Source organism: Chinchilla lanigera, unplaced genomic scaffold, assembly GCF_000276665.1.
Source record: "Chinchilla lanigera isolate Chin_1 unplaced genomic scaffold, ChiLan1.0 scaffold00002, whole genome shotgun sequence".
NCBI lineage: Eukaryota > Metazoa > Chordata > Mammalia > Rodentia > Chinchillidae > Chinchilla > Chinchilla lanigera.
Genome location: NW_004955403.1, coordinates 32,436,688 through 32,450,211, shown reverse-complemented (window position 1 = coordinate 32,450,211; position 13,524 = coordinate 32,436,688). Strand labels below are relative to the sequence as shown.

At 34.4% G+C, this 13,524-nt stretch overlaps 1 protein-coding gene across 2 annotated transcripts in view; it reads right to left on the bottom strand.

Annotated features, from left to right (window-relative positions):
- Positions 1 to 5,076: 5,076 nt before the first annotated feature.
- Positions 5,077 to 13,524, bottom strand: part of Glra3 (glycine receptor, alpha 3) — a 140,958-nt gene continuing 132,510 nt past the window's right edge. For both annotated transcript variants that reach the window (XM_005373530.2, XM_005373531.2), the window contains one exon: positions 5,077 to 5,674. In XM_005373530.2, coding sequence (XP_005373587.1) covers positions 5,396 to 5,674 — 279 coding nt within the window. In that variant the 3' untranslated portion in view covers positions 5,077 to 5,395. The remainder of the gene's footprint in view (positions 5,675 to 13,524) is intronic.

Here is a 13,524-nt window from a genome sequence, read left to right as displayed (position 1 = left end):
TAAAATTAGTATATTTTTAAAGAGGAGGAGCTGGGATACAAGCTTAATTTTAAAGTTAATAAAATTAATTGTATACATGTTTATTCATGTAGAGTTTATATAACAGTGAATATATAATGAGATTGCTGTATTTTGCTACTCTTTGCAGTACAGGAGTAAGAAAAACATCAATGCATCTGCATATAAGAATAAAATTAGCAGTGGGTATATTATCTGCATTAAGTCAAGATGGGAATCTTAGTGTTCATATACAGCTTGCCTTTTATTATGTTGTATTGAAAAGCATCAGCTTGTTTTATATATGCAAGCTGCAATTCTTATCAGTTTTGGCATCCATTTAAACATAAAATGGTTAGATAATAAATGTCTTGGTCTAAAGTAAAAAGCCAAAAAAAGGAGTGTGCATTTTAAATTTCAAGTGGTAGATGTGTAATTTTCTGATATATAAAGAGTGACTGTGTGGCTAAAGGTTGTTGATTATTTTTGATCAATGAAATGGTCATGATTATTCCTGCAGCACTGTGAATGGTTCTGTGGCCCCAAGTAGAGGCTGTAGTAAAGAATTCTGAAGACACAGTGGAGAACAAGACTGCACTGCCAGATTTAAAACGTAGTTCTACTGTGGAGTCTGATCTCTGCAGCCATAGCTTTCCAGTGCCTATTATTTAGATAGATTCAGGGGATGAAAGTGGTGTTGTCAGAATTATTCGAAAAGCTGTACCAGAAATTATTTCAATTTTACATGAGAAGACTAGACCATTTTGAGTCCAGTTTGAGACACCTGAAATTTGACATTTAAAACATTGTGTAGGTTTTGCAAATAAAGCATTCTCATAAATCAATATAAAGTCAATATTTAGCAATGCAGGTTAAGTTTGCTGTCTGCAAGAGGTCTTTGCGCTGAGAATTTCAGCACGTCTGTAATAGCACGTAACTGAGCATGTAACTGAGCATGTAATTCAGTCTTGAAACCAAGCATAAGCAATATAATAGTCTAGTTAAAGAACTCTATGCCTAAATTATCAAGCAAGGAGTACAGTTATTATCACTGTGTTTAACAGGTGGTTATCATTTAGAACACAAGCTTGCGATTCTAAAATAAAAAACAATTTTCTCTGAGTCACTAAGATAACTCCTGACTAATCACTGAGTGAACTAAGATAATTATTATTTTGTTTGCTTAGATTTTCATTGAATATATTTGCCTTGAAAAGACCGTTAAAATTAAATTGTCTTATGTGGGTGGAAACCACATTTATTCTCCTAATGTGTTGATGAAGTCCAATATTTTAATCTTTGCCCTGTCAGCACCAATGAAAACTGGCTGACCATGTTTTCATGTTACGTACTTGGTGTGCCTTGTTTTTCTTTGCTAGTTCAATACCAAGAAGATGAGAAATGCAGGTGGTATGTGATGGCAAACTTTGAGTGTTTATGTGATTATCTGTGTGTCAAAGTATATGAATCTGTGTGGAGTAAGAGACATTATGAGTTCAAGGACTGTTCATATCATGCTAAGAATTATTAGGCACACTTTCATTTCCAAGAACTTCGTTCTTATAGTGCTCCAAATTGTCGGTAGGGGACACCAGTGAATTAAATATTGCCACTTTCCTACTGTCAATATCGAAAGCACTCTACTTTCTGGTTTAATTATGACAAATCCTATATTCTCCCAAGTCAGTTTAAAATGTGTACCTTAGAGATGAAAGGAAAATTTAAGCTGCTAGAATAATGTTCAGTTCTGTAAAGTAATTTGCAGGCAGAGGTATATCATATTAAGCACAGAAATTTACATTTTTATAAAAGATGCAGTGGAGTACTTTTCTGCCATCAATGATAGACTTGAGTCATTTGTAGGAAAATGTGCACATTGAGACCATAATGTTAAGTGAAATGAATAAGATACACAAGCTTGAATATGAGTTTCTCTTATATGAAAAGCCCAAAGTATAAGTAAATTCAAGGGAAAAATAGAAGACAGATAATAAGAAATGGGGACATAGACCTTTTGCAAAATGCAAAGGGACCCAGATGTGGAGAAGGGGGAGGGGTGATGAAAAATGCACTCTATGTGTTATGTCATGCACCAGCTCCTCATGAGGAATGTAATAATTATGTCCTCCAAACATGTACTAATAAAAATAAAAATTTTAAAAAATGAGATAGACGAATGATCTTGAGGAAAAGGATGCATAAGAAAGATACACCTAATTTTCTCCAAATAGTGTAACTATTTATGCTGCCCAAAAGTAGTTAACAGCTTGTTCTTTTCTGTTAAACATGTTGATTTATTTTATCTGTTTTTCCTAAAATTTCTATTATATTTCAAACAATCCTGGGAATTCAGGTGTCTATAGCTGTTTAAGTAGTCATAATTAAAAATAAAGATAAAGGATATTTGACTAGTTGATACCATAGGAATTCAATTTGGAGTAAGATGACACTTTAATCAATGGGCTCTTTAGGTGTGTGCCATGCATGGAGAAACTTCTGCAAAGATTGGAGACATTTTAAAGACCCTTGGCTTTCTTGTTCCTCATGATTTTGGCATCTATTTTAAGTAGTAAAGGAAGTTCTAAGTCCCATTTATATTTCAAGTCCAGTTCCAATGGTTGCAAAATGCAGAAGTTCAGGCATGTATATACTAAGGTACAAGATTTCCTAAAATTTTATATGACATGGGTACAAACATGTCAATAGTTTTGGTACATAATTACTTTGTAAAAGTTGATATAAACTACATTAACAAAAATCATATACTTTCTAACGTGGATATTTCAAAATGCTTCAGAACATCCACACTAACTTCCAACTTAACTGTATAGTAATTACTCAAAGTATTTATGCACATTTTAAAATTTTCTCACCATTAGTGGTTTTTCTGGTTGGCTTACTTTAGAATATTCTGGTTTGCTACAGTGCTTGTGGAGGTGAATACAAACTTAGGATAGTAATTACAGTGTGGTTTTACAAGTTTAAAGTGTCTGGATCATTACAGGGGACATATTCCTGTCAACATTTTACCTTCAGCCATATGTACCTTGTCACTATTGTGCTGTAAGTGAAGGCTGTATGGTATTTTTTAATACAAGAAGGCAGTGAAAGATATAAGGAAAAAGGAAAGTTATGCCAGGAGTGTATAATACTTTTGAGATAACGAGATGTCTATAGTACCCACAATGTCCTTGTTGACAAGTTTTCTCATGGCTGGTGTCTTATGTTCCAAGTGTCAGGTTTAAAAAACAAAACACTTTTGATATCCTCAGGAAAGTAAATGACGTCTGTATTTCTCTTGAGAGTATGCATCTTTATGTTCAGTATATTTTTTGTTTGCTTCTGGCAAGATTCACTTAAACAATACTCAAAAATGTTTAAAGTTAGCTTTGTAAAATATAGAAAAGTGCAGTCAAGTATTTCATAGACATATTGAGACAATGTAGTTTATCATCACTTTGAACCTTTCAGCTAATTGTCAGAGAGCACAAACAACACGTCTTGCTCTAGTCTTTAGTATAGAACATATTTTTATGGTTTTAGTTCATAGACACCAAATGAAGACACATCTAACTTTTGGGTAGGCAGTCTTAGAAATAAATAGAGTACACAGTAGCAAATTTTCTCAGTTATGGCATTTGTATATAAGGCCAAACATAATATTTTCCTCCTTGTTTTAAATTACTTATCAAAAAGGAATTTGCTTTTTTCTTAGCAAAAACTGTTGTTCATGGGTTATGTTTTTAAAAAGTTGCTTTTAAAATCTACAGTTGGATAAAATATAGAAACATTGAAAAATTTTTTAAAATTTAAATGGCAGTTTCTGCTTTTCATTTGAGAGTGCTTGAAGTTCAGAAAAAAATTGTATCTGGCTCAGAAAAACCTGGCTTATTTTTCTTACATCTGAGCTAATTGTTTACTGTGTATACTTTTCTCTGTAAATAATTTAACACACTGAATTTTCATTTAGTACATCTGATCAATAATTAAAATATCTAAAAAGAACTAGGAAACATTTTCAAAATAAGTATAAAATAGCAAAACTGATAAAGCAAAAGAGTCTTTGATTTAACAGAACTCTTGTCATGCATGTGCACCTAATAACATGTGTGAAATAAACTCACATCTCATTGTGGTTGAAATAATCTCATGGGATTATTTATATGTGTTAAGTAAAAATTTCATCTAATATTATTCTCATCTCATGAATGACTCATATTTTGAATACATTTGTTCAGGTATATTAAAACATTCCTTATTCTATATAATTGATTTATTTATATAATTTAAAATGAAAATCTTCTGTCCTTAGAGTTGGAGATAGTTTGAATCCATATAACTTTCTTTGGAAAACTAGTATCCTTAAAAAATCTTTCACTAATCCATTTTTGTTTCTATTGTATTCATTTTGTAAAATTGTAGATAATGTAATTACCTGACATTTTATAGTCTCATTTAAGCTAAAATACGAATGTTTTATTGAACTTTTTTAACTCGTATCAAAACATTAGACATAATCACATAGATGAATGAACAGTTATTAAAAATCTAACAAAAGTGAAGATGCTGGTTTGAAATCTCCATTGTCAATTATTAAAAATACATCACTATAGCACTAATTTAAAAATTAAATTTTTTTTTATTATTCCCATCTGCATTTCTAGAGAAATAAAGCTTAGGAAAAGTAGATTTTTGTATATAATATGATCTCTTAAGCCATTTGTTTTTAACTTTCCACAGAGAGAAATTTAACATTATAAACAACTGAATTTAGTATTTTAAACAACAAGTCTTACTTCAATCTTCCATTTAAAAATATTTCTTATTATATATGATAGTTCTATAGTGTTCTACATGTAATCCTATATTAATAGGAGAAAATTTTCCACTGAACTGTCTGATTATTTTCCTTTTTTTGTAACTACAGTATAATAAAATAGTTTTATATTTCAAACTATTGATCTTTACTATTTTCATCATTTTCTCATTATTTTTTCATAAAATTTACTGTGCAAATCTTACTTTTGTAACATTGAACATCACTTAACTAAAAATCAAGAAATTCCAAATTTTCATCTTTACTACTGTGTGATATAACATACACTGTTTATACTGGCAGTATAAGCTTCCACTTACATGATTTACTGTAAAAAAAGCAGAACATTTTGAGTCAGTATGAAATAGAATTCTCGTAATATATATTTGGTATCCATGAAAAGAATTGTAATATGTTTTCTTAATCTGTATACATAGAAAACCAAGATACAACTTTTTCCCTTATGCCACTGTAATACAATGGCCGTTTGCACACCACACACATATGTAGTCACACATACACGCACCTATAATAAAGAAACTCTTTTGAAATGAATGTTAGTGTTTAAATTGCCCCACAGACTTAATCTTGTTGCTGATGAATATCTTCGTGCCTAAGAATTTTATAGATAACCCAGTAAAAAATGTTAAAAATCAGAAAAGCTAATGGGAAGCAGGCTCTGGAGATGGTGTCAATCTTCTTGGCCCGGTCAATAAAGACCTTTCTCATTTCATCAGGGCTCTTTGGCATTACCTGGACGGCATGGTTCGGGCCCTTTGGAGTCACACCATCTTTTGCTTGCAGGCATGGACCCATTCCATAGGCTGTGAAGCTGAACTGACTTTCTCTCACCTCGTCATCCTGTCAAAGAAAATGCAAGAGAACATTTTAGTAATGGAATAGGACATGCATAGCAGGCATTTTGGAACCATAGTTTAAGTTTTATCATGATATATATTTATACTAATAAAAGGAAAGGTAACTGAAACATCTGTGGATGAGTTGCTTTATTCCCTTTGAAGTTTTATTTATCCTATTGCATCATATAGATGTTCCATTAATAAATAAAATCTCTTGAAAGGTATGTTTTAATGGACATCTAAAGTTCGATATTGTCTACATACTGGTTGAATAGCTAAATAAAGAATTAAAAGAAAAAAAGCTATTGGGATATTGTATCGCATGTGTTCATATGCTGGATGTTTTTCACATTACTTGTCTAAATGTACATTTGTACATGTCACAGGGGAAAAATACAAGGATTGTTGCCTGAATTTTTCTTTATCATAGAGACAAGCTTTTAATGCTTGTTTCCTACAATTCGAAGTTACTTCCTTAGAAAACGCAGTCGAGCACAATAACATTCCTTGGTTTTTGTTATTCTTACTTTATGCTACTCCTGTTTACACTAACCCTTTTGAAAGACCTATATGTTCTCATCTACGTATAGTTACTTTTTGGTTTGGTCAAAATTGAAATTAGAGTTTATTTCATATTCAAAACATAAACTTATTATTTACTATGTTATGTTCTTCTAAAAGGTATAATTACTTTTAAATGATGAAAAATGAATGAGAATTTTCCATACACATGAATAAAAAAGTCTTAAAAAACAATTATTTAATTAGTATATAATAAGATATGCTTATATTAGTGATACGGGACATTTAAAAGTTTATAATGGAATTCATTAGTAAAAAATTTAAAGCATTTATTTAAAATGTGACAGTAAATAGCTACCAGTGAAAAGGGTATACTTGATCCTAAAATTGAAAGCTTAAAGATAATAATATATTTTATAAAGTTATATCTCTCCTATTCTAGTATTATTTGTTAGTAACATAGAACATGAAAATAATTGACCCAAGTGTGAAAATTACTTAAGGTCTGTGACAATAGCTGTGAAATGAGCAGTATACGGTAAGTATGAAAGTGGAAAGTTACTGTTACAGATTCTAAAAAAGTGAGAAAATGACCAAAGAAGATTCAGTGATACATAAAATAGCTTTTTAAAAAATTATGAATGTAAAGTAATTCCACCTGAAAAAACCAAACCATACAATGATTGAAAAACATTTCAATCAGAAGGTATCCATAATCAATTGAAATTTGAGGAAAAAAGACTGAAATGAGTTGAAAATGAAAATTACCTGAAAATAGAGCTGCCGTTCCAAATCACATGTGACTGCTGTTGTAATTTGGCAAAAATTGGAAATAGAGCTTCCAATATTCTTTGATAAGCCTGTTCATTTAGACTGCTGTGTCTTTGGCTTTCATGAACATTTTATGGCAAACTTATTTATCACATTGACATTTTCTGTGTCTTGAGTAAAAGTGGGTATACTAGAGATTAATCTATTGTTATCTAAGTGCCAACATGGGATGGTTATAATTGAAAAAATCATGATGGTGTTTGTGCTGCAGAAAGAAAATGTAGATCAGCTTGGCAATTTGTACTATTTAGTGTGCAAATCAGCTGAATATTGCCCTATAATATAGAATTTTATACTGTATCAACTCGTGTTTAAAATTCCATCTTAAAAAATAGGATAAAAGATAACAGCATTTACAGCTGTTGCTGTGTTAGTTGAAGTAGTTGGAAAATTCATACCAAAATTTTAAGTTCAGCCTTCCTCTTTCTGTGTTGATGAAGTGAAATCCATTGACTACCTTTCTAACCATTTTGTTCTGGAGAACTTACTTTAAAGCCCTTAGACATCACAACTGCTTGTCTCGAAATGGAGAGAATCCATTTAAAATGAACACATATAGTAAGCAAGTAAAATTTTCACAGTTGTGTCTTTCTATATAACTGACTGTGTGTAAAGAGTTAACATGAAGCCTAGGCCGCTACAGGACTGTTAGGATGACCTCTGATTGCTATGGCATCATTTCTTTGAAGACAACAGAGTTAAGCTAAGGGGAATTGGAGTCTGCCTGGGGAAGGGCTGCACTTGCAAGGGGACTTAGTGGAGTTGCACAGAGACCAGTAGGTCTTTGACCCGTGTGTCTGGACAGTATACACATTTAGCTCAAAGCAAAGGCTTTGACTTCCCCGTGTCCAGGCAATTGCACACAGCTTGACGTTAGTGCCTGCGTGTCCTGTGGGTGAGGGGAAAGAAGCGGTGCTCTTGGGAAACTTCCACGCCTCCCATGCAATGAAGACATTGTAGCCCTGATTGGCTTTCTGTATCACATCCTCCTCTAGAGCTGAATAAATTTAATCCTAAGTTAAAACCTTTTGGCATTTCAAGACTCTGAGTGACAATTTGAGTCCTAGGTCTCAGAAGTGGGGACAAAAGCTGGTCAGGCTTTAGAATCCTTTTGGCCAAAAGTTTTGGGTGACAGTTGACAAGACTCTGATGCTCACCTATGCTAGATTAGAGGTAGTAAGAACTGCAGAACATAACGAAATAAATCTTGCCACTGGAATCTGGATAACATAGATTTGTCCCCTGCTGGAGTGTCAAGTGGGTGGTCAGAGAGAAAAAATTCAGGAGAAAGTGGCTCATGAAGGAATTAATTCCCATGCCCTGTTAGTTAATCAGTCCTCATGAAGCTGAAATCATGTGGAGGGAAGACAAATAGCAAACAAAGCAGCTGCACGGCTTGAGCTCAAAATAAAGACAGAAGCCCAGTTGGGACTTGAAAAGTCATTACATTTAAACTTCGTGTCATCCTTCTGAGGAACTCTGGGCAAAAGACACTAGAAACTAGTATCTTCAGTGCAGTGCCATCCTGGAAAAATATGTGAGCCACAAATGAAAGATGCATAATTGAAAATCTTACATTTCCACAAGTTGTAAGAAACAGGTGAAACTAATTTTAATTTTAAAAATCCAACTTCATATGTCCAAAGTATTATTTCAACATTTGTTCAAAATAGGAGTGGAGGTAGTTTACACATGTTATTTCCTGCCAAGTCCTTGAAATCTGGTAGGCATTTTCTGTCCGTCGACTTGACTTTCCTGATTCTCAGTAGCCATGTGTGGCTAGTAGCTACCTAGTTGGATGAAGCAAGTCAAGTACAACGGACCTGGTTCACTTTGCAGAGAAGTGTGGGCAGATCTCTAGGCAATCCATGCTTTCTGGAATCTTTAGATTAATTGAGCTAGGAGCTAAGAATATATTTTTGGATGTTGTAGCATGGCAGTAGTGTTGCCCAGGTTGTCCTCATACTGGTGATCCTCCTGATTCAGCTTCCCAAGAGTGTTGGGATTACAGGTGCCCAGCTGGAATGACTGTTTAGAAAAGCTGATGTGTTATGTGTACTAGCAAACCCAGGCTGGCTATACAATGAACAGAGATTAACTGACCCAAACAATGTACTTTCACCTAAACTCTGGTACACAAACTGTGGGCACAGGAGTCCCTCAGGTATGTGGCCCTTCTTGTGGGAAAGTAGGAGGGCAAACATATTCATGGTCAGATTCACGCTTGCAGCAGCCACGCTGGGTTTCACTTATTGGAAGAAAATTTAGTCTACTCCAAGGAAAACTGATGACCAGAGGTAAATATATTAGTTCTCCTCAGGTGTCTGCTAAGGCACAAAAAGAACACAGTGAAAATGACCAGGATTCCTGTGAGCAATTTCCTGGCACACTTATGGCCAGCTGGGAGGTAGGAAGTCTGTTTTGATTCCAGCAGCTGCCTCCCCTTAGGAGCCTTGTTAGATCTGTTCCTTTCATCTCAGAAGTTAAATCCAGCGGTGCCAGTGAGGAATGGGAACAAAAGACACTGACACAGGTTGCTAAATTTACTTCGTCAGTAAAAGTATTTGGAACTGAAAAAGACTGACCTGAAGACCATCTTATTGTTTGTTTTGAGAGGACTCTGAGGTTGTAATATAGTTGAAATTGAATCACAAAGATTAGTAAACATTTTTTGAGATTATTGGATATCAGTGTAAAATATGATAAAATTTTTAGGGAATAAAATTGTAATGTGAGGAAAGAAAGAGAAGCTGGTAGGACAGGGAAGGAGGCAAAGCGATTAGCTATGATAACAGGTATCATGGCTTTACCAAAAACTGTATGTAGGAGAATAGAGTGTGTTACGTGCTGCAGGTAGCATTGCCTCAGGCTAATGGTATGGTGAGACACAAAGGAAAGACCTTGCCATTTCTAGCCTTAAAACTAATCTTTGGTAAATCATTCCTCAGGCAAGTTTTAATTGGCTGTATTAAAATGAGAGCCTTTATAAACACCTAATCTTTTATCTGTAGTAAATATTAAGCAGTATAAAAGTGCAGGAAGAAAATGGAAACTCTCAGCTCTGATGAAAAACTTGTAGAGGCAGAAGGGCTAATCTTCATCATTTCTCTCTAGGAGACCCTGTCTGGTCAATGTGGAAACTAGATAGATCCTTACTAATATACACATTTTTAAAATCTAGATAGATCTTTCAGGCTGATGGTTGAATATTTGTGTGAAGTAAAAAATTCCGCCAATGGCACCCACCATCCTGGACACAGTTTCAGCATGACAGAGGAGGCAGAGGTGATCTGATAGATTTGACTGATGTTTCTCATGTTTTCTTTTCAATTCCAGTTTTAAAATGTTAAGCAAAGTGTCTTTGAGTGGAGCAGACACAATTATACTCTTCCTTTCTGCCCTTCTGCATTATGCTGGTACAACCTGAGGAAAATCAGTTCAGTGCAGAACACTCAGAGGTAAACTGATATTTGTATAATGATAGATGATAGCTCTCTGTGAGCAGAAAGGGAGAATTTGGAGACAGTGTTGGCAAACGTGATTAGTTAAGGGTAGCCAGTTAACGTACGTAAGATTCAGGGCCAAGCCACATTGGTCCACTGTCTGGCCTGAGACGGGAATATCTTGGAATAACCTGGTTTGAGACCACTATACACAATTCACAAACATGAAAGGCCAAACTTCTGTCTCTTCTGGATTCTACTGGGAAAAAAGCAACATGAAGCATTTTAAATCATTTGTGCATTTTGGACTTCTGTTGGCCTCACTGTATAAGGTGACTAGAAAACAGATTAAATTAGAAAGGAAAAGAAGGGCGAATGTACACAATAACACACTCTGTTCCTCTGGAACCTTAGAATTTGATTGGACTGGCCGTGGGCATAGCCATATTGGTGTTTAGGCTGCACAGTAATACACAGAACTATGACATATTCCTTTGGCACCAAGTAAGGCTGTTTATTTGGTGAGAGCTTGCCTTAAATAACAAGAGAAATGATGTTTGAAAATTGCTTTTGGGATAAATCTTTTTGTTTTCTTTCTGAGGCAGGGTCTTGCTATGTAGTTCAGGCTGGTCTTGAACTCATAGTGATCTTCCTGCCTCAGCCTCCCAAGTGCTGGCTTTACAGGTGGTGTGCACCACCACACCTGGCTGGGTTGAATCTCTTGAAAACAAGTGCTAAGATACAGCTGGCAGATGAAATACTTGAGGTCTTTACTTATGGTTCCTGGAGGATTCAGAGGATTTTGGCAGAAATTGACATCCATTTTGAGCGTTGGCTACAATGTAACAAAGGTCACAGAAGAAGTATTTTTACATCAGTTTGGGCCCTTTATAATAGATCAATAATGTGGCAGTGCATAAAATGAGCCAAAGAGCAAAACATAGGAAAGACATACTATATCCCATCCAACCAGAGAGTGGTGGTTTAAGTAGAAAGTGGACAGACAGTTAAAGTACTTATGAACTAGAAATGACATCACAAGGACATGGAAGCCTGGCTGGATCTGTATGTAGGACGTGTGTGTCTGAGTGACAGCAAGGAAGAATGCCTGAGAAAAGTTCTGGTTTTGGACGGTAGACAGGTAGAGCTAGGGTGCAATGCTGCGATACTACTGTCTTTCCCACTTCACAAGTTTACCTTGGGGTTATCTGGTATAACTGTTCGGGGTCTGTGATACCATTTCCACATTCTAGTTGAAGGACCTATTGTTGTTTTGGATCCTCTATCTAGGTGTTTTTGAAATTTCATTCAAGCTCTAAGTGGTGAGGGACAAAAGTCTTACTTATTTAGCAGTGCTGAGGCCTGCCAATAGATGAAGATGCTGTATCGTCTGTCTTTCCTGCCTTTTACCCTTCTATAAAACTAAGTAAATGATATATGAACTTCAACGTTCTTTCTGTCTCATAAATAGGTTGCCTTATCAAACATTTAACCAAAGCTATAGTACTATACTGAATAAGGATAGTTAACATTTGGATATTCCTTTTAATAGAGCATAAAACATTTGAATAATTCAAATTTAATCACTTTTATGCAACATTAGTCCAGCATGAAAGCCTGGAACAGATGTAAAATAAGAGCCTTCTCTATGTACGCAATAATGATAGCTTAGGCACAGCAATGTTTCTTAAAATGTGGTCCACAGCTAACATCTGTCCAGAATCACGGAAAGAGGTTGAAGAAATCAAGGTTCTGGGTCTCACCTGATTATTACTCTTGAGCATTTAGGTTGTCACAGGGATCTGCATTCCCAACAAACTCTGGTGACTACAGTACACAGTGACATTTTAGAAACAGAAATTTCTAAGAGGCAAAATTCTGCTAACTCAGTCAGCTTGGATTTGTAGCAATGCAACATGTTTTGTGCTCCTGTAGCACTTACAAATTTACATTTTAAATATGTGTTTGTGAAGAAAGTATTCTGCAGTGACTTTTGTGCTGTTTCAGTTTTACATAATTTCTGTTTCTAAATCTCATCTCACAACTATAAGTAAGGATATACCTATGTCTTTGTCCTTTGAAAATTCTGTTTACGAGCTAGCCTATCTCAGGAAATGGACCTTTGAAAAATATATATTTCCCAATTTGAGGTAGTGTGTTATTGTTTTCAAAAGCACTTGGAGTATGGTTTCACTAACAAATCTATGACCAGTAGTTTTCCTCCTAATCTTGGATTTGAAGAAAAGAAAGCTTTTAATCTCAATAAAATTATCTTCAAAATATTCTGTTTATTTATTTTCTGGCAGTGGTAGAAAATAAGGTGTCAAAGAGCGTTTATACCCTAAAAATTAATAAATGTGGTATTTGAATTAGAAAAATATGTGTATTATAGGAAATACTTTTCAACAATTATGTATGGTCATAATTACAAAGTATGAGTATAAAATCAGATGTTAGTCTAATTTAAGATTTTAATTTAAAATGTAAATATTTGTTACAAGTAAGCAATTTCATGGCTTCCTCATTTATTTTCAGAAGTCTAGATAGCCTTGATTTAGCAATTTAACTTACTGAATCTTAGTTGCTTACACCAGGAACATATTATTTTACTACTAAGTAAGTTTGTATAGGTTGAGAGAATATACATGAAATACGTGACCAGACCCTCAAATTGTTGCAATGGAATTAATAATTTGATTATAATAGTTATTATTAAGGAAACTGAATAAAGTATAATATGAAAGAAAAATGCTAATAACAACTTGTCCTTTGAAAATTCTGTTCAAGAGCTACCCTAGGAAATGGACCTTGGAAAAATACATATTTCACAATTTGGGAAGATATATATTTCACAATATATATTTAATAATTTTACTATCAGATGTTTTAAACTCATAATAACCAAACTGGCATTAAAGTATTATGTGGGACAGGCCTCCTCTGTTGCCTGTTCCCCAAGGAACGCTGGATTTGAGCACTGTCACACTGAAATGTTAAGTCAGAGCGTAAAAATCCCAAAGATTGCTTCACCTCCCTCGACTTACAGATGTAATTT